Genomic DNA, 25,262 nt, shown 5'->3' on the forward strand with positions numbered 1-25,262 from the left:
GGCTTAATTGCTGGTCGCTCGAAGATACGCATCGTCTTCTCATCTCATCCAAACTTCATCTCTTTTTTTATTTTATTAATTTAATTTCAAATTTCCTTCATCCACTTGTAAATAATCATTTTCTTCATAAAATAAAATAAAAAGTTACAACGTGGCAAAGTTATAACAACAAAAATGGAAAACTTTTAAATAAATATAAAACTAAAAATTACAAATCACCTCTATGCAATGCCGACGAGGCAGATTGAGATAGTTGAGCAAGAAAATAGCATAACAAATACAGGAAGGTCTTACATTTTGCACAATTGAATGAGTAGAAGCAAGAAAACAAAATATAAAAGGCCAACACTTCTTTCTACATGAGTTGGAAATATGCTACAAGTTACTGACTTACTATAGTATTGACCACCAACTTAAAGTAATGTATGCATTGCCGAAGTCAAGTTCTATCCGGAGAGAATCCGGTTTCGTACTGACTGAACCAGGGCTGCAGATTAAAAATGTTGTAAGAAAAATAGTTACACTTCCATGGACAGAAAACTGGATGCGGATATTAAAGGATGCTAAACTTGCTCGGATGAAAAATTAGATGCCGACAGAAGTTTGTGCTAAAATTGCATGGACGGAAAACTGGACGCAGAAAATCGTCAATGTGATCAAGCAGCACCCATTTGCGGACTTAGCATTTGAATCTGTGTAAGATTTGCAAGCAAAGATGAAGTATGAATATGCATATGAACTGTAATAGTAATACGATGTATTTTCAGAAAATGAAGCAGAAAAGTACCTTATTAACAAGTAAATTAACTTGTTCCCGATACATTTCTTTTAAATCCACGATATCAGCACGGAGTTCTTCCAACTGAAAACCAATTTAGATTGTCAGAAAATATACTTTCCTCAGATGGAGAAAACATACATGGGAGGAAGGGAAGAAAAACTAGTGAACTCCATCCAGCAATTCCAGTTAGTCTGACGGAGAAAAAGCTAATGATCTCCTGTTAAAACTCTTGGAAAATTATTAAAACACATCATACAAAGGAATATATGGAAATCCAACAACATGCCAAACTACCATTTTCCCTATACCAAGTGGCTCCCACCTATGCAGGGTCAAAGGGGTGAAAATTGTTAGTACATGAATGAGAATCCTTTTTATATGAAGTACTATTCTACCCATAATTAGCTCAAAACTTGCTTTCGTTAACAGAACAAATTGTATTGAATACCATACTCATGGAATCCACAATCTACAATAGTGATTCTTCTTGATATGAAGTATATGACAAGCTCCTAACATCAAACTCCATAATTTGAAATGATTTTTGTTTCTAATGAATTTTCCCAATTATTCTCCGGGGTTAAGAGTTGATCACAAACTTCACCACCCATAGCCAATGTCCGCACAAGGTGGAATGGTCTAACTTATTATCAATATAGCACTTGGAAAACCAGATAATGTCGAAATGGGGAAGAATCATAGAAGATTCCCGTTATATAATTCAGGGCTGTTCCACTTCGAGATATGATAATTTAATACAAGCTGAGGATCATTGCTTCAAAAAGTTCTGGACAAACAAAATGTGCCAGCATATGAAAGTATGTACAATCAAGAAGCAGGAGTCCCATAAGCTTTAACCCAATGAAAAAGGAAGCAACCAAAACTGAAACCAGAAGCCACCAAATCAAAACCCATTATGTGGATTCAAGAAAACTTATATTCTTCATCAGGGAAGTAATAATCAGAATTCAAACTAGAAGGCTTTCATTAAGATGAGTGAAGAAAGACAAGCTAATAGCCGTAGCCTAATAAAGTTAGCAGAAACAATGCTTATGACTAAGACTGAACAGGCAGGTATATGGCACACTTTGAGGTTTCTTACATAGTCAAGGCATGCTAAGCATGCCATATTCATGGAAAATGCATCAATTCCATAGGCAGTCATTAAACAAGTGAAATTCACATCCTCAACTAAATAGCAACCAAATCAACACATTGTATGATGTCATAGCCTCTTCACCCTATTGAGACAACAGCCAGAAGAGCTTCAGCAGTCAGCACATATTACATGGGTACAAATATAATTGACCATCCTATCTGCAATTCACCAATCTAAGCTTGAGACAACCAGGAACACATTCACCAAATTTGCAATACATTCTGTTTATTCTTATCAAGGACATAAAAACAGCATACAATCATATCATTTGACCAAAAGCTAACCTTTATATTCTCAACAAGCATAAATATAAAGTGAATAAAATAAGCTGTAGGAAATAAACAATTCAGAGCAAATCAGATAACTTAAACAAACATACTTCCTCATCACGTTCCCCCATCAGTTCCAAAGCAGCTGTATGTCTCCTTCTTAAAGCATCTAGCTCAGCCCGAATGCCAGGCAGCATAGAAGCCTCGCCTCGCTCTTTCTCACACTGAAAAGCAGATTAACTTGAGAGAGCAGAATAGAAGCACAAGATCTCATAAAGGGAACGTGAGTGAAAAGGAACAAACCTGCTCCGTCATTTTAACTAACTCTTCAGCAAGTGAGTCCCGTATAGATTCCATGGAAGCCTAAAATATATAAGTGAGATAGTTAAACCTGGGTTTAGACATTAGGACTGGTTCGGCCATTAACTTGTTTCATTATCCAGATTTGCACCACTCAATTTTAATTACTATCATTTGAATCCCAAATTGGCAACATCAAAATTTTCTCTCTTCAAATACTAATCATTATTAAAGCAAGCAGTCAGGGAAATTCTATTCAGGATTATAGATGAGTTGGTTCCAAGTGGTTCCTTTCCTTCCAAGTATATTAAAATTTGAGTCCGAGCTCAACGTCATGAAGCGATCAACAAAAATTGCTATAGGATACAAGCCTATTAGTAGAACTTCATATCCTACAACAAAAATCCAAAATTCTTCCAGAAATTGTACATGATTCATAACATGACAATGATGTAGCAATTTTTCTAAAATTGCACCTTTAAAAAATTCAAATTTATGTTGATCATTAGTGTAGAGCAAAACTATCAAGAATGTAAGAACTAAATAAATAAAGGTAAGAGGGAGTCTTGTAATATTTAAATTCATACCAGGCGAGACATATATGAAGCAAGTTCTCCCTCCTTTTGCCGAAGGGCAGCTTCAAAAGCACTTGGGTTCATACTCTTCAGGTAATAAGAACTCATGGTAGCCTCTCCAGAATTTCTACGCTCTAGCAAAGTGGATGAAGACTCTAGCGAAGCCTGCAAGAAGAAGCTTTCTTCCATATTGCCAACACTGCTAGCACTTGAAAGTTTACGATTTAACTGCCCTGCAATAGTAATGTGTGTGTGAGTCAGAGATGCATAAAATATGGGGGCAAATTTTTATGGGCAACCAACGATATAATACCATTCTCAAGTGTTGTTTTGTTCTTCGTCGTCAGGCTTTGATCTGACACAGAAGCAGACTGTATATGAGCAGCCTTTTCCAATTCCAGTTTTTCTGTTTTTTCCCGATCTAACTCCTAAGTTATCCATAAACATATCAAACTGATGAATGTGCAATCAATACAACTAAAAATGCAGTGAGAATAAATGATAATTGTAAACAAAAGTCAACCTGCAGTAGGAGTTCCCTGTAAGTTAGTGATTCTTGCAACTCGCTTTTATGTTTTCTTTTTAGTTCCTTGATCTCTTCTTCAAGCTGATTTACACGGCCTTCATGAGTATCAGCGATTTCCTTTGCTGCAAGGTACTCTTGCCGATTTTCAGCTGCTCTTTGTCTTTCCTTCTCAAGAGATCTGTTTAACTGTGTCTGCTCTGTTCTGAGACATGAAATCTACAAATTGCACCAGCTTCGAGTCATTATGTATGTTCAGGAATCAAGATAAGCAAAAGGCTTGGGTTTATTAAATTTGATAGATTCTGTCTATAGCAAAGAATTGAACTTTACCTGGGCTTCAAGAACATTAATCCGAGATAGAGTTTGAGACAGGCGCTCATTTATGGATCGCTCCCTTTCATCCGCAGAGGAAGCTTTGGCTTCTGCTTCCTGTACAACAAACCTTGTAAGAACAGCCCAATATTTGTCGGGGTACAAACATAAAGGACGAATAAGAACCTGAAGCCGAGATTGAAGTGTTCTCTCCACAGCTGCCCAAGCTTCAGCCTTGTTAGCAGACGTTTCCTACGACCAAAGAAAAAACACAAATTTCAAACAATTTTAAAGAGACCTATAAACTTTTAAGCAATTCTATCTTAGAAGAACAACCTGCATAGCTTCAATTTGTCGCAATAGAGGCCTAGTCGATTCAGGTAATTGAGAAACAAGTTCCTCGCAACGGCGCTCGCTAACCTAGGCACAGCCAAGCAAAATTAAAAACCTATATTGGCACCAGGTACGTAGTAGCAAAAGAATATTAATTAAGTATAATAGATCACAATGCACCTGGTATCTTTTGTGAAGATCCTCAATCTCTCCGCATAACATGTCTTCCTTCATAATGGCCTATAAGGTATGATTAGCAAAAGAACCAATAGGACATTAAATGAAGCATATTCAAATAGTTATAACAAAAAACATCAGCATGAAGATACGTTAGAAAAATAACCTGTTGCTCCTGGCTGCTTAACGTCTGCCTTAATTCCTCAAGGGCTTGGACAAACATTGTTTCACGTTCCTCAGCCTCCCTTAGACGTCCCTCAACCTCCGTTCGGGCTTCATTACTGGCGCGTGCCTCCGCTAATGCTTCGGCTTCCTTTGCTGCGTTTAAAGCATTAGAATAGTATTCCTTCTGACTAGCAAGCTCTGCTTGGTGCTTTTCAATTGTTTCTTGTAGCAACTTTTCAGTTGCTGCCTTGTCTTTCTTTATACTTTCCACTTTATTCTCTTCAAGCTACACACCTCCAAACAAATATTCTGAGTAGGATAAAAGATACAGACAAATACCAAGATCACACTTGACACAATTGACGCTTCAATGATTTGCATTTTTCAACAAAAGCAGCTCACAATACTTATTTTTCTGTTTTTGACTAAAACAAATGTTGTCTAAAACAATAGGTAGCAAGTAGAAAAAACTTATTCAAAGCTATCTCATACACAAGTTAATCCAAAATCTTCCGAACACAATTTGTAGTAGGGAAGAGACAATTTGAAGAATTTGATAGTTTGGTAGTATTATACAATAATATTGAAACTTCTGGGGAGAAAAGTACAAAACTGTTCAGAAATGAAGAAAATAGAAATTAAGCACTACAAAAACACCCATGATACTATCACACCCTTCAAAGAATGAGAAACTTCTAAAGAAAACATGGGGTCATTGCAACAGGACTCTGATTTGTTTATTACCACATTTTAGAATCACAAGTTGATTTAACGAGATTTTGTTAATAGCTAATCTGCTACTAATAGATCAGTAAAGCAACATTGATTTTTAAAATGTGGTAATAAAAGAATTAGAGATCAGTTGAAATCTCCTCATTTACATTTTAGAGATGGCTTTAAGAGTGTTCGTGAAAGTTTCAGATATGGAACAAGAAAATCAGGAATGGGCGTCTATTTTTAAATTGGCACAAGCATATGACCCATTAGTACTTAAAACATCGTGCAGAAAACGTGGAAACCATTTGGTAACCTATAGAAGTGGAGTGTATGCTACCGAAATACATTATATCTAGGCAAAAGATGATATGGCATCAAGCGAAAATTTTAATTTTAAAAAGTTAAAAAGATTATTAGTCTATAATTTAAAATCCATTTTGAGAATAATCCATACCTGTTGTTTGGTAATCAAAGCCTTCTTCTCTTCATCCAATTCTCTAATCTAGCTTACATAGGAAAACCCGTGAATTGCAAATTAGTAAACTACAGAAATCAGTCATCTTACCGTAACAAAAGAAAAAAGCACAAGATCAGATCAAAAACCTGTGCCCTTAATTTCCTAATTTGAGCTTCTTGTGCAGCTTGCTTCTTTGAGAGCTCTTCTCCTATCATAGACAACAGGCGGATATAGGTCAGTGCAATAATTCGAAAATAAATAAACAGCAGCCTATACATCCCCACAAATGAAAAGGGAGAATCAAAGTTAACAATATCAAATTTCCAAAAAGAGAAAAATACTTCGAAAAAATCATCTTTAGAGTATGTAGTATATAGTTGTTTATCAAGATAAAATAATATTCAAAATTAAATGAAATTCTGAAATTGGTATCCAAACCCTCCATGTATAGTTTGTCCAATCTTGTTCTCTGATTTAGTAAATAAATGCATGAAACCAAATGAATAATCTCTCTTCGCACCACACTATGCTACTGTTTCATACTTCCAACTTCCAATTCATCAATCACACCTTAAGTATTGGTGTGAAATCAACATAGATAAAAGTTTTGGGGTGGCAGGATCTCATGGGTACATTTCACAGCAGTTTCAACGGAATTGGCCTTTAGGTAGGTTAATAATGCAACAAAAAAGCTGTATATAGCACAACTCCAAAGTAAATATATTTCTTCATAACTTCAAAGAAACACAGGTGTACCCGAATGTGTTGTTAGCAAAAGGTAATTCGGGTCTGGACAAACACATAAGTTCATCAGTTATGTTCAGCATAAGGCTTAGCCACTTGGTTTCTACAAAAACCAGCTGACTATAACTAATTACCTATATCCTCTACAGACTTTAAGTTGAGGCTTTTAGCTTAATTTTCACAAATATTATTAAAAAGACAGCAATTAGCCACATAGATTCAATCCAAGAAACCCATGGAAAACAAGTTCTATAATTCAGATTTTAGAAACTAAGGAATCAATGAAAGACCCCTATTGTCACATGTTGTCAAATGCTTTATCAAGTGTTCGTAACAAAGCCACTAACCACACAAGTTACAGCCATTTAAAGTTCATGAAGGAACAAAAAAAAAAGACATCCTCAAGTTCAGCTCTCACCCTCAGCCATTACTTGAGTGATAATTTCATCTTTTTCCTTCAGGAGAGCAGCAGCATCACTTCTTTTGTTCTGCTCCCGCCGTAATGTATCCCTTTCCTTCGTAAGAGCATAAACCTAAAAACAAGCAAGCAGCAAATGTATATGAAGAATAGCTTACAACAACCCCATTCAAACTATTAATTTTTCATTTGGAGAGTAAGAAATTAATTGGAAGTCAAATGAAAACTGTGACCAACATTAGGCAAACTTCAAAATAACTAAGCACCCAAAAAATATAAGCAAATAAGTTTGGCCGCAAGGCAGTTTCTTTTTGCAAGGGTCCTAAATGAGACAACTTGATTGTTCGTGCCTTGGTGCATGTTGTTTGCTGATGATATTATTTTACTAGATGAGATCGCCGAGAGAGTAAATGATAAGTTAGAAAGATAGACACAAGAGTTTGAGTTAAAAGAGTTTAAAGATGGAGAACATGAAATGCCACGTTAGCACAAATGAGATAAGTAGAGACACTATAAAGTTTGAAGAGAAATAAATCGTTCCAAGTGGATACTTCAAATACCTTGGGTCCATATTTCAAATATTAGGGATATCCAACAAGAAGTGCTCATAGAGTTGAGTGTGAGTAGCAAAAGTGGAAAGGGGATACTGAGATATTATGTGAGGAGGAGTGCCCCCAGTTAAATGGCAAGTTTTATCGAACACCTGTTGGGATTTTAATAAGGATCATAGTTGGAAAATGGGAATGCTTAAATCAATGAACTGGCATATCTCAAGGGATAGAATTCGAAACAAAGATATAAAGAAGTGTTTAGGAGTTGCAAATATGGAGGAACAAAAAAGTCGTATAACATAGTTTGACCATGTATAAAGACGGGGTATTAGTGAATCGGTAAGTAAGATAGAAAGTAAGATATCAGAGGACTAAAAAAGAAAGCGAGGAAGACAAAAGATGACCTTAAGGCAAGAGTAAAAAAGAATATGCAGAATTTAAATTTACAGATTGAGATGGGTGGAAAATCAAAATGAATGGAGAAAGAAATCATGCAGACTTTATTGGTTCATATAGTTGAATTCAATCTTTTGGGATTAAGGCATTGTTGTAGATAAGTTATAAATATTTGTAAGTAAAGGATACATAGATCCACTAGTTACATAATTTACAATTGAAGGACAAGTTGGTACGCATTCTGGCACATCAAAAGGAATGTCAGAAAACATGACCGGGAGAATTCATACAACAACAAAATGCCATTCCAATGCCAAGATATGTTCATAATATAACATAATAAAAAACAAAATATATGCTCTCAACCTGATTTCAAGTTCATAATGTAATACAATGTACCTTCCGTTCAAGAATTGCAACCCTTTGGTGGTATTCCTCGCGCAACGACTCAATTTCTGCGTCATTGGATTTCCTCTGTCATAGATATAAGGCTGTTTTTAGATAAGATTGGAAAATATCAACAATAGTAGATCTCTAGTAAAAGAAGCTAATTGTAGAAGCTCTACATAGTCGACCTTTGTGTTCCAACAAAAAAGAATTTATTGCATGCTCACTTGTTTAGAACCTTAGGACAATGATAAAGGACACTTCAATAGAAAAAATTCCAACGCAAACATAGTGTAAAAACAAGGCCGCATTCGGCTGCGTTGTAAAGGTTTCCAAATAAACAAAACGATATTCCCCGCATTGTAAAAGTGTAAAAAAATTGCGTTTTAGGCCGTATTAATGGATATCTTACGGTTTTGACCGATATTTAAGTGTTACAATAACCGGCTAACCGCATCACTCTGGTTACCACATCACCATTCCGTTAACGCGACCACGACCGTTACCGCATTTTAAATGCAAATACTATAAAAAATATATTAAAAATGAAAACTCATAAACCCAACAGTCACAAAGCTCTCCAAGATCCATGTTGATAAGCCCAATTATTTGCACTTAATCACTTAATTTATACTCTTTTATGATATCATTGTTAGTGTTTTGTGCTTATTTTAGAAAATTATGCTACTTTACCCATTTTGGTTATTTATGTTGATTTTGAGTGGCTTTGATCGTTTTAAGCACAATTCTTATGATTTTAATGATGATGCCTGATGGAGTTTAGTAAGGTGGTTTTGTCTTAGTTAAATAAGTTTGACAAAGAAGAGGAATAAAAGAGTTGAAAAGTGTTCATAATACAAACGTTTTGCGATGAAATTTGATACATATTTTCACTATTTTGAACATAGCTTTTGATAGGAAGATTGTATTGATGTGAGACTAGTGGCGTTGAAACTAGACTTCACATATGTTCCAAAGGTATATTATATGTCTAATTCCGACACCCAAGAAAGAAATGACAGTCGTTTGAAGTTCGCCATACAAGCGACGAGTCACTGCTCGACGACTCGTAGCCTTCCGTCTGGACGTTGTTCAGATCCACGTTATGGTTAGTTTTTTTATTCTTTATTTTTTTAATTATTTTCCTAAGTTAAATTAGGTTAGTTTTAGGTTTCTTTTTCTTTTTCCTTAGTTAGCCTTACATATAACAGGCTCTAAAAAAACCTAATTTTGACACTCTTGATTCCTACAAATTTTTCTTTTTACATCCTGTGACTTTTGATTAAAGTACTTAATGTTATTAGATCAAATTCAATTGAGTTTTCACTCATTCTTATTTTTTCTACATCTTTATTTATACATGGATTTGGTTAATTTTATTTATTTTGCTTATTCCTTTTAATATAAGCCATGTCTAGAAGCAAGTTTAGGGTTTAAATGAGAGTTTGAGACTAGAAGTAACTTAAATTCAAGGCATACTTTAGTTAAATTCTAATTAATTTAATCAATACAGCGAGAGCTTGAAATTTACATAAATCACTTTACATTTTTTATTCATAACTTATAGATATTCGGTCGTTATTGTTGTCTATATATGAATTGGTAATCTCAATATCCTAGACTTTCCCCATTATACAGTTTACATCCTATTAGATTATAATTTACACTAGTTTAGATATAAAAAACCTACATTTTATTTATTTCCTCACTGTAAATTAGCTTCCTTGTGTTCGACCCGCAGCTACACGTACCTTGTGCGCTTGCAGTAAATAAAATTTTCACATCACATGTCCACTAAAATTTTCCTTCAATTAAAATTCCAATAAATTCTAAGTCAATTTCTACCAAAAAGTTGAAATAGAGTCAGACTTCATGTGATTCTGTCCAGAAGCCAACTAACTATAGTGGACTAAAGGATAGAATTCATATGCCCTTTCCTTTTAAGACTAATTTCACTTCTAGCCACAACTCAAAACTAAGGAGGAGGACGGATCTTAGCTTAAGAGGAACAAACAAAATTGAAAAAATCTAAGATTCCAATACCCAATGACAAACAAAATTCCAATACCCTAAAAAATCTAATATTCAGAACCAACAGAAAAATTGAAAAACTAAATTTCCATTTTCCTCTAAGATTCCCACAGAGCTTGATTTTGAGTGTTCTCCTGACCGCAGCGACAACTTGTAGGATAAAATTAATGAAAACATGAATAAAGTGCATAATGCTTACCCTCAAATCCTCTATGACAGATTTCAACTGTTCATTTTCACTCGTTAATTTGGCTATCTCATCTGCTTTAGCCTGGAAATAGAACAATGATATAAAAGATAATGAAATTGAAATAATGTAACTTATGTCTTCTAATAAGAAAACAACTATAAAAATAAGCAAGCCAAAACAAGACGTACTTGAGCTTGTTGGGCAGCTCCCTGCAATGCAGCCTCCATCATTTTCATCTCCTTGACATGCATTTCATCTTCTTTAGATGGTTTTAACACTTGAGCAGGTGCAACGTTTAAATTACTTTCCTCAGAAAGCATTTCTTGAATAACAGTGTTAGGAAGTTCGTCAGATAATTTGTTGACTAATTCAGTAGGACTTACAGATTCAACAACAGTAGTGAAACCAATAGGCATGGAGTGTTCAACCAGATTTCCAGCAAGGTTACTTTTCAAATCCTCCTCACATTCAGCAGTGGTTCCCGTGTCCACAGCTAGCTCCTGCACACTTGCTTCCATACTTGTAATTGTATCAATATGGTCTTGAGTCACTTCATCATGTTGTAGTTTGTTTTCAAATGATTCTCGATGTTCAGAGGATATTACCTCAGGTTTCCCCTCCTTGTCAAGCTCCGTATCAGACTCTGCTGTCCTAGAAATATTGTGAAATGTGGACTCAGATGAGGTGACAGGTTCCTGTGCATCAGAATTTACTTTACTGGAGTCTTCTGACTGATCCATATCATCCACAACTTCAGAATCAACATGAACCTTTTCTTCATTCACCTCCCCCTCTTTCACCTCCATGGAAGGCTTAGGTTCAGTTTCAACATCATCATCTTTCACCTCAATAACAGATAGATCCTGATTTCTTTCTGAAACATCTGGTAATTCATCTTTACTTACTATTTTTTTTGCTTCATCCGGAAGGGTTTCACTGCCCTCTGGCTCATCTGTATTTTCCTTTACTCTACGGCCCATCAATGCCATAACTGGATCAAATAGTGCATTTCTACTACTAGAAGAGGTGCTTAGTCCAGAAGCTAATAGAACATTCGGGAAAAGAAACATCAGCTGAGAATATCCCATTCTTATTTCAGCTACAAACATATACCTTGGTATTTCTTAAATATGCACACCAAAAGGACTAGGGCTAACACACATTTAATATAGCAACCAAGTTGCGAAAGTAGGTTGAAATATTATTTCGTTTTTTGAAAGGGAGAATTGTTGAAAACTACCCAGAAAAACATCACTTTTGTGAAGAACTACCTAGCACAAATCTTTTTGTCAAAAAATACCTAAAAAATTTATTTTGTTTGTGAAAAGGTACCTACTAGGATTTCCGTTAGCTTTTCAAATTTTAATAAAAAATAAATAAATAAATAAATAAATGCAAAAGATAGAATATAGCACTAGGGTTCCCAAATAGGCAAATACCCACTTTCCTCAAATCAATTTAGAAAAGAAACCCACTGTTCTTCATCTTCCCAAAGCTGTCATGAACTCCATCCTCCTTCCATTCCATTAATCTTCTTTCCTCAGATAAGTTTTGATTTGTTTCGAAATTTTGATTTACTGTTTGTGTTGAAAGCTTGATTTCCAAACACTCCTATAACAATGGCGTCCTTTAATGGTGAAGGACAAGTACTTTCCAAGCCTAGGGTTTTTGTTTGTTGAATGAGGAAGAGGATGAGAAAGTTGCTTTATTGGTGTTCTTACAAAGCCACATGACCAGTACATTGAAAACTAACGGAACTCTCAATTGTTATGTTAGTAGGTCCCTTTTGACAAACAAAATAAATTTTCTAGCTACTTTTTGACAAAAAACATTTTTCTAGGTAGTTTTTCACAAAAGTGATGTTTTTCTAGGTAATTTTCAATAATTTTCCCTTTTTGAAATAAAATACATTTGAAAGATAGATAGTCCTATGGTTTCAATTATAATGGACAATCGAAATATGTCGAAATGGCTATTGAGATCACGTGCACTTTTATTTATGTGAGGTTGTTGTGTCTAAAACAACCTCTTTGTTATTACTAACAAGCGTAACATTGAGTACATCCCACACCCCAAACCCTACCTATGTGGGAGCGACTTAACGACACTGGAATTATGGAATGTTGTTATAGAATTAGAGATACTTAGGTCCCCAACTCTCCGCCCAGAAATAGAAGTAACTAATCCTAAAGCAAACAGTCAAGAAACTTAACACCCCAAATCAAAAAAATGAAACACAACACCATTCTATTATTCTTGTGTCATTGTGTGGAATAGTTATTCATCCCAAACCTCTCTTTGCACAATAAACTATAAAGTAGATTAAGTAATTGGATCAATTATGTACTGTTCCTACAGAAAACCAGAACTCAAAAGACCTTTGGACAGCCATACGCCTATACCACATGATTCCATATGAATGTAACAACCAAGAAAAATAAAGTCCTCAGCTGCCCACTACATTTGGCACAGACCAAATCCTTAACGTCACCAATGATAAATTTACAAATGCTAACAACCTAAATTTCCAGGAAACTAAATTCTACACTTTATGAGCACTGATCTCACTAGTGTGAGGCAAAATAACTACCACAATGCAGAGACCGGAAAAATCATTGCCTAGCCACTCCATCTCTAGCACTGTTGGGCACCCACATTAAACAGTTTGACAGGTCTGATCCCACGATTTCATGATTTTCACAAGTTTATTGATCTAATTTGAAACTTCCAAGTCTTATTTTGACACCCAATTACACATATAACAAAGAACTTCTACAAGAATTCAACAGGTGGACAATACAACAACCTAAACAATAATTTATATATAACATTAGAAATACCCAAAAATAATTGCAAAAAGAGAGAAAATACCTTCATCGCTAGACATAGGCTTATCCTCTAAACCAAGAGCACTATCAAAATTCTTTTCAATATTCTTTACACTTTCTTGAAGCTTATTAACTGCCTCTGAGAAATCCAAGTTTCCCAAAGACACTTTTCCGCCCCACCAGTCCATATTTTGATCTTGGATTCGATCAATAATACGATGATTTTAGATTCATGCAACACTAAACCCTAAAAAATGTCATTTCACAATTGAGTGTCGCAATATGATTAGAATCGTGCAAAACAAATAAGAAATTGATCAATAAAGAAAATATGATTTGGATATAAGTACGAGAATCTGAAAATGAATGGAAAGATCCAAAGAATCGAGAAAGAAGAGAAAAATGTAGCGGGAAATGGAAGAAAAGAGAGTGTAGAATAAAAAGGAGAGAGCACAGTTGTTTACTCCACCGTGATCAGCTGCAGATTGAGGTGAGGAGGAAGAAGATGAAATACTTATATACGGAGTATGATTTACATTTTATTACATGGTGAACCAACTGAAATACCAAGGGAGAATCATGAAAAATATGAAAAAAATTACTCTATGTAACCAAAATTGTGAAAGGGAGGGAAAACATCAATCTCATCAAACAATTTTAAATTAGGTTAATAACTAAATTAATTGAAGTATTAATTTTTGTACTTAAATTAAATATTCATGTTTAATTATTTAACTTTTAACATGTAATTTTGTTAAAACTGAAAACTTTGAATATTAAAACACTAAGTTTGTTTGATTCGCGCTCCTTATATGAATACATTTCACTGTTTAGATTTCTTTTGCAAGTCTTTTACAAACTTCTCTGACAAGGATATGTTTTGCCTCCCATACCTTGATTATAACTTCTATGTATCACAATGATAATGATGATGTATATGGATATGTATCACTGTAAGATGCTTTCACACAAGAGTAGCTCAAAATTTCAACCTAATGCCTTATGAATTAAAAAACTAAAAATAATAGGTAATATTTATGTTTAAAATTTAAACTAATCTTCTTATTATATTGAGTCAAATACGCTTTTACATTAATAGCATGTTATGATTATGGAATATGAACTTAAAATAAAAACTTGTAAAAAAAAAAAAGGTTATAACTTCAACATATAGATGTACAACTCAAAAATTGGCCAAAATTTAGGAAATTCAATCCGGTTAATCTTTATTGGTCAAATTCAATTCGGTTAAATTTTCAAATTAGGTTTAAATTTGACAAGTCTTAGCCCTATTTGTCAATAATCTTAATTTATATTGATTAAAACTTAGAACATAATCTAATGAAATCTTATTTAATTTGTCTAAGTGTATCTTATCAATATAACCTTTAATAATTTATAAATATACATAAATTAAAGATATTAAAAATTATTTTAGTGCATTAAATATAGTGCTAAAGACAATACTCCCAAAACTTATTGCCAAAAGGAGGGAGCATTATATATTAAAGGAGTATCATATAAAATTCTATGTGCCATTAAAATTGTTACATTTTTTTTTGCACGTGTGTGTTTCATCTTTTTAATTGAACTATTAGTATTAAATTGAAATCTATTAGTATTAAATTGAAATAAATTAAACATAGTGTAATATATTTTGCAAAGTGTTATTCGTCCCTACGCTCTCCTTTTTAAAAATGCTATTCAAACATTCTGTAATGTATTTGCAAAAGTGTAGGTGGTACAATGTGGTGTTAGCTCACAAGGAGTGCATTGTGATTACATTTTGTTAAATTTGGTTTATCTCAAAATTAGCGGTGTTCAAAACAGATCTGATGACTCGATATTTATCTGATATTGTAACCGAATTCAATTTGACCCAATATAAAAAATAGACTAACATTTATAAAAAAACCAACATGAACAAAAAATCCGAAACATCTGACCTAAAATCAACCCAAATGAACACCTCTATCTAGAATAAACCCAATGCACCATAAAAAAATTCACAGCAAAATGATCTTGCCACAGCATAAATATAACATTTCACACTCCAAGAGCCTCCTATTAACTTAGGAGTTGGGACCATCACAAATACATTAACAAGTCAAGATGAAGAAAATTGGAGGAACAAATCTCATTGATTCAGCTGCAACTTCAGTTACACTAACAAGCTCGAACGACCGTTGAAATAAAGAGTTAGACCAACAAATAAGCTGTACCATTATGTTGTGCCACAAAATCATTTATATTTGCCATACAACAAGGGGGGTGTTCTTGATGCTCGAGTCGTGGAACTACTACAGATGCAGCGAAAACATAGACAAGAACGACAAATAAGAATCAAGTTTCCATATGATAGAGTGATATTCATTGGTCCAAGATGTTTGCTAGCGACTTGTTGATGTTCCGAAATAGTTCCTCTCTGTAATAGTCAATACACCCCCAAAAACTCAATATTAAGCAGACATGATACAGAAACTTACAAGATGAAGTATTGATGATGGGAAGAGTTTTCCTCACCTATCCGGTTTGAAGAGGAGATACCGATAAACAAACCACTGCAAACGAATTGTTAGACGTTAGAGTGCACGTATAGAAACCAAACAAGATTCTTGCAGTAACAAGAGGGGAAAAGTAATCAGGATGGACAGCATGATAAAGTCAGGTAACAAGGACAAAAATGAAATGTAGCTACATGTAACACGTCCGATTAATAAGTGGAAAGGTTCATAGATTGCTGCTATATTGAACCTTTTTTTGGTTTATCTTATGTCTAGTACTCTAGTTCATGTCTTTCAAAAGAAAGATTGTGATCCGAAGAAAAAGGAATCCCCTTTTCCTCCGGAAATCCATGACAATCTTTCATGAACCGATATCCCATTTTCTAGGCACTCCTGCAGCTCTAAAAAGGAAAATTGTCGAAAAAATAACTCACATGTGATCCCCCATTGAAGAATTAGAGAGGTTGACTAACATATAAGTTTAATGGGTACTCCCCAATTAAGATGAAACCTCATCGGATTTGTGTACAAGCCCCAATATTCAATCAGTCGACAAATAGTTTGTGGATAATGGATATGCAAGGATGACGTAGATAAAGGAACGACTAGACAAATGTATCAGGGTTCCAAAGCATTATTAACATACATACCGCAGAGAACAATATCCCTACAAATTCCAAGAAACCGGGAATCAAAGGAAGCTTGTCGACAGCCTGTTGATAAAACAGAAGAAGGCCAGAGTCAAAAGAAAGAGAAATCTAATATATAGCTTTCATGATGAAGGTTTAAAAGATGTACAAACAATAGAATGCAGATAGATCCACCTTATGAATTAAATTTCAAATGATGCATCAAATTCAGGTCATATTCTTATAAAAATTAGATAATGTAATAATCTCTACAGAGTTGTCGAAGTACAAAATTGATGCACAGAATTAAACCCAAGAAAAGTAACTATAAATTACACAAGTTATAAGCAACAAATAGAGTATCACTTATCACATCATGTAAAGCCACCCATTCTTTTCTGTCTGCAATTTGTGGCTTTTGCCTATGAGGAGATGGCCAAATTAATCACTAACAATGGCAAATCGATATACCCGAGTCCTGAAAACGTAAAGATTCTAGTTCTCAATCTCATATAAAAACAAAGCAAAAGTCTATGCTCTTACCGCGACCACATTTATTGAAGCCCAGAATGCAATAATAGCTGTGAATCCCAAACCAATAACAGCAATTCGGTCCTCGGGTTTATCCCACTGCATCAAAGAATGATCCAAATTATTGGCAATTTGTACATTAAAGAGTGACAGTGTAGGAATTCCTTCTGGCAGGAACTCATTATATATGCTTTCACAAGTACGATTCATTTTTAAAGATACCATCCAAACTGGACAAGGAAAGATGGAAGAAAGGGGATAGATAGAGCAATAATAAGAAGTATGTTACAAGAGATGCTCACAAGATTCTGAACAGATTGAACAACACTTAGAGATGTTGAAGAATCAGAGCTATCACTTGTTGCTCTCACAACAATTCCTACACGACCTTGTCTCTCTGAAAAAAATCACCCATCAAAATAAACATAAAGTTCAAAGCTAAAAAGACGGTAAAAAGGAAAATTTACGACAGTATATAAACATTACTTCATGTACAATGACATAACGAATATGGGCTTGACAGAGGATTCCCGGTGTGTATATGACATGGCACATGCACTACTGCCCGACAATAACAAAATTGAATTTACAATTTAACACAATGCCACTAAGTGGTTCTGGCCTTGGGGGAGTGCGAAGTACACAGCCTTCTTATGGTAATTACTAAAGCCTTACTAACCAATATGAACTATTATATCACCATAGAGAAAACAATTTATTAGTGGAAACCGTGAACTACAAGCAACATGTCATGCATGGTAGATGTTGAAGATTCAAGCATAGCAAAGGGCAAAGGGAAATATAGTCTTAGGAAAAAAATAAGCTTCTAGAAGAGTACTTTCTGTTATTTTGTAATTAGTGCTTAAGTAGAGTTTCTTATTTCTAGTAGTTTATTAGGAGGGATTAGGGAATCTTTATGGTTATACTAAGTGTCTAAGTAGTATATAAGCAAGGAACGAGGGAGTTAATAGGCATGTTGAGTTTTGTAATGAGATGATTCTCTTTTGGGAGTGTGAGCTACTTGAAAAGATCTTCTATCATCTCATACCTAATACCACATCCAAGTATCCAACTACATTCCCTTCCCTCCTATGCAAACAAGGATACTTCCATGTAATTCCATCCCCTTCTTTTTCCTTCCCTTTCGGCTCCCTCTTACAAAATTATCGGCCCTTTAGGTAATTGGCCATTGAACGAGTTTAAGAGTAAATTTTCATGTGATACAACATGTCATTCTCATAGTAATGAAAAGTCTCATTCACAAGCAAGTGTTCCGACCATTGTTTCTCTCAGAAAACACTCCAAGGTCGGAACATGCGCTCTGATACCAATTGTTGCGCGGACATCAAAAGAAATCAACAAAAAAAAATTCAAGCAAAAATAAAACTATAAACAACTATAAGAAAAAAAAACCAAGAATTTGACGTGGTTCACTATCAATATAATAGCTACGTCCACCGAATACCGAGAATTTTGCCTACTCAGCAAAAAAACCCTCAATTTTGTGGCTCTCAATTTTTAATTCCACTCCTTCGTAGGTTTAAGAAAACTTATTAAAACTTATGTTGAAATCATATTGCATAATACGTGCAGTCGTGCCCAGTCTCGATTGAGACTAGGGTAGTCTCGACTGACAAAATACGTTCAGTCGTGCCCAGTCTCGGTCGAGACTAGGGTGGACTCGACTAAGACTTCTTGAATCTCACTCGAGATCTAGACATGACCAAAGTTACTAAATTCCTCGAACTTTAATCTCGACCGAATTGGCTTACAGTCTCACCCGAGACTCCAATGCCTCAAAATTTCTAGCTTTTCCACGTACTAATCACGACTGAGACTAATGTCAGTCTCGACAGAGATTAAGCCCTTCAACCACTACACTTGTTTCTTCCCCTGTTCTAGACTTAGTGCAAGTCATCAAACATCAATACATCACTTTATACATGATAGGACTAACTAAACTACTGCCAATTGATTTTACTAGTGAACTCCTTTGAGTTTTTAATTAGTTTAACTCTTTTACTATTGTTTAAGTTGCCCAAACCCATTTTCTGAATTCTACCAGGTAATAAACATTGTTTTATTTGTATACAAAATCCTAAGTCATTAGCCTCTAATTCTAACATGCCCACACACAATTCTCCAACGTATTCACATATAAAGAGAAAACTGAAAACTTAAAAAAAGCTAATAACAGAAAATAAACAAGATAAAATTAACCTCGGAAGGCACAAACTGGGAAAGTTGAAGTGGGCTTCAAAGAGGTTTTAACCCCATTTATCAACAAGGGAAGAGGCAAACTTGCAATAATCGAAGCCATCCCAAGAATCCTGGAACAACAAATTGACAAACTTTTAGATGTAATTCCTACAAATTTGAGTCATAAAAATGAAAAGAGATTAGGAAGTTAGGAAGTTACCTTGATTATTCTTAAGCGAAATGAATGTGTGTGAGAGAGACGAAGCGCGAAAAAGGGTGACAGCAGACAAAGGAAGCACGCTAACAACAACTTCAAAGGGTGTGACTTGTGAGTGGCTCATATTCACCACTTACTAAGAGCGAAGATCCACATATACACTCGCGGTCGCGGTTTACGATCCACGAAATCGTCTAATTTTTAAATGTCTCGTTTGAATTATTAAAAAATAAGGTAATTATCAATGGTATTCTGAGTTTTGGCACTTTATTAATGATATTTTTAATTTTTTTTTATTAAATCAATGATTAATGATAGCCTCGTATAATTGAGCGTCTTACAATCGTAACTTTTTTTTAACTTTTTTTTAACTTTTTCCGTTCAAAATCGTCCAAAACCGTTAACTTTTTTTCTTTTTCTTTTATTTTTCAATTTAAAACACAAAACATAAAACCGTTCAAAAAGGGAACCATTAGTAATGAAAAAAAACTTACGACTATTATTAATAAAGTGTCAAAACTCTAATGTACCATTGATAATTTTCCCTGCAAAATAAGAGAACCATTGATAATTTTCCTTGCAAAATAAGAGAACCACAATGATTATTGATACCCATGAGGTAGTTGAGATATCTTAAGACAAATTATAAAGTTATTAGGGGTATTTTTGTAATAAAATAAAATCATAAAGGAAAGGATCACAACAACGGTAAAGTTAATAGGTAGTGTTTTTGTAATAAACTATAACTTATAAAAACAAATTTGTAAAAATAACTTTTACTTTAAATAAAAATACAACAAATAAGGTGACTTTAAATGAGACATTTAAATAGAATAGGAGGATTGATTCAAGGAGGCCAAGAATCCATATAAATATGGTTTGAGATAATTTATTTTGATAATCAAACAGTCAAATCACTAGTGGAAAAAAACGTATATGCTGTTAATCATTTGCTGCGGTTTTTTATATACGCAGCAATAAATAGGAAAAAGAATTAGAAAAAAAAATAAACATTCAAATGCTGCGGTTTTAAGCTTGCCTGCAGCATATAAGCACTTGGACAACTTAATTTTTTCCGGTTTTTGGCATGCCCGCAGCATTTTACACTTTCAAAAACGCGCCTTATAACGTTAAAATGCAAAGCCCTCTTCTGTTTCATTAAACATACGTTTTCATCTTCTTCAAAAACCCAGTTCTTCAAAAACCGACAACAGTTTCTTCTTTTCAAACCCCCTTCTTCATCATCTTAGTTCTTGCTTTTCTTCATCATTCTTGCACTTCTTGCTCTTCTTCATCATTTGCTGCTTCAAACGCACTCTGTACATTGTTGTTGCTCTTCTTAAACCCACGAAAAGCCCACGAAATTTGGGCTTAGTTCTTGCTCATCTTCAAGGTATAATTTTTAAAAGCTTAGTTTTCAAACCCATTGTTGTTCAAGCATCATTAATTGTGTTTTAGGACTTAGTTTTTTTTACACTAATTTTTTTTTCATTGTATAGGTTATACACAACCCAAAACCCACGAAAATTCAAGGTATAATTTTCATTTTGATTTTGTAAATTAGGTTTAAATTTATCATAATTTATGAATGTGTATGTAGTTGTTATTTTTAAGTTTTGAATTTATCATACATTTCATGTTTTGTTATATTTTTAAGTAATTTCTTCATTTTATTTATGAATGTGTATGTAGTTGTGGTTTTTATGTTTTAGATTTATCATAATTTTTTTATAGTTTGTAAATTAGGTTTAATTAGGGTTGTTTATGGTTAAATTTATTATTATTATAGTTAAAACAATATTCTCATTAGAATATACATATTTTTTGAACAATTTATAGATTATGATGGTTTATTATTATATTGTAAATTAGGGTTAAATGAATGCTTAATTTTGTGGTTAATTGGAGTTCGTTAAGTATATATGTTAAAAGTTGTTATTAATTTTGTTTTGAATTAATTAATTACACTAATTAGGATGATAAAAGATCATTCTTGGATATATGGAAGCATTGAATCGTCAGAATTTATTGTTGGCGTATTATAATTTTGTAGTATTGCGGTTAAACATAAAGATAGGACGGGGGAGTTGGTTTTTATTGCCCATGTGGCAATGTATCAGGTAGATAGTGTTCATATTCTTAGGGAGCACATACTTCGACGTGGGTTTAGGCCTCAATATTATTTTTGGATTTGGCATGGTGAGAAAGGAGTTTACAAAGAGAAAAGTGTTGTTGAGGACGTCAATAATGTGGCTGATGTCAATGAGGATGTAGTAGATCATGTTGATGGGTATGAGACAGATGAAGAGAATGTCGATGAGGATGTGGGTCGTGCTGATGAGATGATGGAGGGAGTCGAGGATGAGTTAGGAAAACGTCATCGTGTTTTTGACTTGTTGACAGAGGCTTCTCAAAAGCCTTTGTACCCCTGAATGTACAAAGTTCACCAAACTAACAGCAGTGTTGACAATTTTCAACATTAAGTCAAAGTGCAATTGGAGTTATGTTAGTTTCACAATGTTATTAAAAGCGTTAGGTGAGATGCTTCTCGAGGGAAATAAACTTTCAAAGTCAACATACTATGCCAAAAAGCTCATGTGTCTTTTCGGCTTAGAGTACTAGAGGATTCATGCGTGTCCGAATGATTGTGTATTGTATCGGAATGAAAACAAGAACTTAGAAGAGTGTCCTAGGTGTGGGTTATCGCGCTACAAGCGCAAAGGGGCTCGGGATGCTAAAGGGCCCCCGGCTAAGGTATTGTGGTATCTTCCAATAATACCTAGATTCAAACGCTTGTTTTCTATAAAGAAAGATGAGTTAAATTTGAGGTGGCATGCAGATAGGGTGAAGAAAGGTCACTTGCTCACACATCCATCTGATTCTCCGAAGTGGAAGAGTATTGATAGGTTGCATAAGACTTTTGGGGATGAGGTTCGTAATTTAACGCTCGGACTGTGTACGGATGGAATGAACCCATTCGGCAATCTTAGTTCTCAACATAGTACTTGACCAGTACTGTTAGTGATCTATAATTTGCCACCTTGGTTGTGTATGAAGCGTAAGTACATTATGCTTTCGCTTCTTATCTCGGGTCTTAAACAACCTGGCAATGACATAGATGTATATCTTGCACTTCTCGTTGAGGATTTGAGAAAAGATGTGGGATGAAGGCGTTTCCGTGTTTGATGCATATGCTTATGAGGTGTTCACGTTGCGTGCAATGCTTTTATGCACCGTTGATGATTTTCCGGCATATGGCAACTTATCGGGGTATAAGAACAAAGGGAAGAAAGCATGCCCAATATGTATCGATGACATGGAATCCACGTGGATTCCTAAGTGCAAACACGTATTCATGCACCATCGAAAGTTCCTCCCACGAGATCACCAATATCGCAAGAAGAAGAAGATGTTCAACGGGGAGGTTGAGGACCGTGTAACTCGTCGACCGTTGACCGATTATGAGGTTTATGAACAGGTTAAGGGAGTTGAGACTGTATTTGGTAAAACAGGGCAAGTGCAAGGGGGTGAAGACCGATTATGAAAAAAGAATCAATCTTTTTGAAGCTTCCATACTCGGGACTCTCATGAACATTCCGGGTAAGACAAAGGATGTTAAGACCATGCGAGATTGGTTTGAATGTAAGGGTCTTCGTCCGAAGTTGTGGGCACATGTTAAGGTGAGTAAGAAAAGAAATAGAGCTGATGAAGTTGGTGGCAGTAACAAGAGAAAGGGCAGTAAGAAGAAGATGAGTAATGACAAAGTTTATTTGCCTCCAGCTCGCTACATATTGTCCAAAGCAGAGAAGCGGGCATTTTGTGAGTCTTTGTATGGCATTAAGGTTCCGTCTGGGTACTCATCCAACATGAAGAGACTTGTGACCCTAAATGGTGAGTTGAAATTGGAAAGCATGAAATCTCACGATTGCCATGTAATGATGCAAGTGTTCTTACCAATTGCAATCCGTGAAATACTGCCAAAACATGTGAAATATGCTATTACCGAGCTATGTTCGTTCTTCAACATAATTTGTACTAAAGTTCTTGATCCCTTTAAACTTGATGCTCTTCAAGTCGACGTGATTGTAACTTTATGCAAGTTTGAGATGTATTTTCCACCTTCTTTCTTTGACATAATGGTTCATCTTATTGTCCATCTCGTTCGTGAGATCAAGTTTTTGGGTCCAGTTTTTTTAAGGTGGTGTTATCCTTTTGAAAGACACATGGGTGTTTTACAAAACAAGGTGAGAAATCCAGCACAACCTGAGGGGAGTATGATTCAAGGCAATGTGAGCGATGAGATTAGTAACTTTATAGCCGAGTATTTGGCAACGACAGAGCCTATTGGACTTCCCACCTCTCGACATGAAAGAAGGCTTGAGGGAAAAGGAACAATTGGCTCCAAATCGATCACACCTCCTCGAGACAGTCTTCTACAAGCACACTTGTATGTGTTGCATCATATTCCGGAAGTCCATCCTTTTTTGAGTGAGCATTTAGATATATTGCACGCAAAATATCCTTGTAAAGGGGATAGGGAATTGATGCAGTTGCATAACGAGACGTTTATTGATTGGTTTCATAATCGAATAATAAGTGAAGAACTTGTTAAGTTGAAGTGGTTAGAATTGAAAATCATAGTCATATACTAAAAATTACGTGCTAAGTTGCGATTTTAAGAGTTTTTAAGCTTTTTTTTGCACTTTCGCTCATAAAGTAGCTCAAACTTGGTTTGTTTTGCACGAAACTTGGCACACAACACTATTTGGTATATATTATTGTGTCGAAGTGATTAGAATCGAAAATCATAGTCATATGCTAGAAATTACGTGCTAATTAAGTTACGCTTTTATGGGTTTTTAAGCTTTTTTGGCACTAACATCCATTTTCTCTTAGTGCTTTCAACAAGCTTATAATACCGTTTATTGCGGCTACTACACTCTCAAATACATGGACGATATCTTACAATCCGTGAAGGAGGTTGGAGTCAAAAACATAGATGCCGTAACACTAGTGAAAAACATCATTTGCTGCGTGTCATTTGCTGCGGTTTTCCTTATACGCAGCATTAAATAGCAAAAAAAAAAAGAAAAAACAATATATAATACAAATGCTGCGGTTTTATTAAGCCCGCAGCAAATAAGTGCTTATCAAACGAAAAAAAAAAGTAAGCATTATTTGCTGCGGTTTTAATGAAACCGCAGCAAATAAGTGCTTATCACACGAAAAAAAATAAAAATAAAAAAATAACATTATTTGCTGCGGTTTTAGTTAAACCGCAGCAAATAAGTTATAAAAAAAATAATATATTTTTTTTAATTTTTTTTATATATAGTTATTTGCTGCGGGCTTCTTAGAACCGCAGCAAATAATGCTTATTTACTGCGGTTTTTTAAGAAGCCCGCAGCAAATAGCCAGTTCAAAAAATATAAAAACGCGTTTTGACGTTCAATTTCTTAAAACCCTAAAATAACTTTCTTCAAAATCCTACAACGATGACTGTCTTCTTCTTCAAGCTTATGAATTTCAGAAAATTACTTCAAAAATCCAAGAAAAATCTCTTCAAGTTCTTCAAGTTTTTCAAATCATACGACTCCACTGTGTTTTCTCTTCATTTCTTCCAAACCCCACGACTTTGTTTAACTTCTTCAAATTCATGTGTTGTTGACAGTGTACTTTTACGAGGAAAAAGGAGTTATACTTAGATTATTTAGAATTTCACCTGTTTATCTTGTCACACTATCTATATTGTTGGTGTGCTTTTGCTGCAATATTCAATTCCAGAAAATATTTTACAGTTTCTTTATAATGTATTATTCATTTTCTATTTTTAGGATTAAGTTGGTATTCTAATGTACTTCTAGGA

General features: G+C 34.6%; 2 protein-coding genes across 2 annotated transcripts; both read right to left on the reverse strand.

Annotated features, from left to right (window-relative positions):
• Positions 1–503: 503 nt before the first annotated feature.
• Positions 504–13,939, reverse strand: LOC130824026 (golgin candidate 5-like). Its single transcript, XM_057688894.1, has 19 exons — positions 13,360–13,939; positions 10,677–11,530; positions 10,498–10,569; positions 8,280–8,354; positions 6,934–7,048; positions 5,918–5,979; positions 5,769–5,816; positions 4,599–4,883; positions 4,436–4,495; positions 4,259–4,342; positions 4,109–4,174; positions 3,941–4,039; positions 3,608–3,826; positions 3,398–3,512; positions 3,097–3,317; positions 2,513–2,572; positions 2,320–2,433; positions 788–862; positions 504–692 (listed from the first exon to the last, which is right to left on the reverse strand). The coding sequence occupies exons 1-19, from the start codon at positions 13,502–13,504 to the stop codon at positions 657–659; spliced, it is 2,805 nt and encodes a 934-aa protein (XP_057544877.1). The 5' UTR covers positions 13,505–13,939; the 3' UTR covers positions 504–656.
• A 1,382-nt stretch (positions 13,940–15,321) lies between these two features.
• LOC130824102 (protein CURVATURE THYLAKOID 1C, chloroplastic) lies at positions 15,322–19,558 on the reverse strand. The gene is made up of 7 exons (XM_057688994.1): positions 19,400–19,558; positions 19,201–19,310; positions 17,283–17,377; positions 16,993–17,079; positions 16,471–16,533; positions 15,840–15,877; positions 15,322–15,741 (listed from the first exon to the last, which is right to left on the reverse strand). Exons 2-7 carry the CDS (start codon positions 19,298–19,300, stop codon positions 15,687–15,689), a joined length of 438 nt encoding a protein of 145 aa, XP_057544977.1. The 5' UTR covers positions 19,301–19,310; positions 19,400–19,558; the 3' UTR covers positions 15,322–15,686.
• Between the last annotated feature and the right edge of the window lie 5,704 nt (positions 19,559–25,262).

Source organism: Amaranthus tricolor, chromosome 1, assembly GCF_026212465.1.
Source record: "Amaranthus tricolor cultivar Red isolate AtriRed21 chromosome 1, ASM2621246v1, whole genome shotgun sequence".
NCBI classification, from domain to species: domain Eukaryota; kingdom Viridiplantae; phylum Streptophyta; class Magnoliopsida; order Caryophyllales; family Amaranthaceae; genus Amaranthus; species Amaranthus tricolor.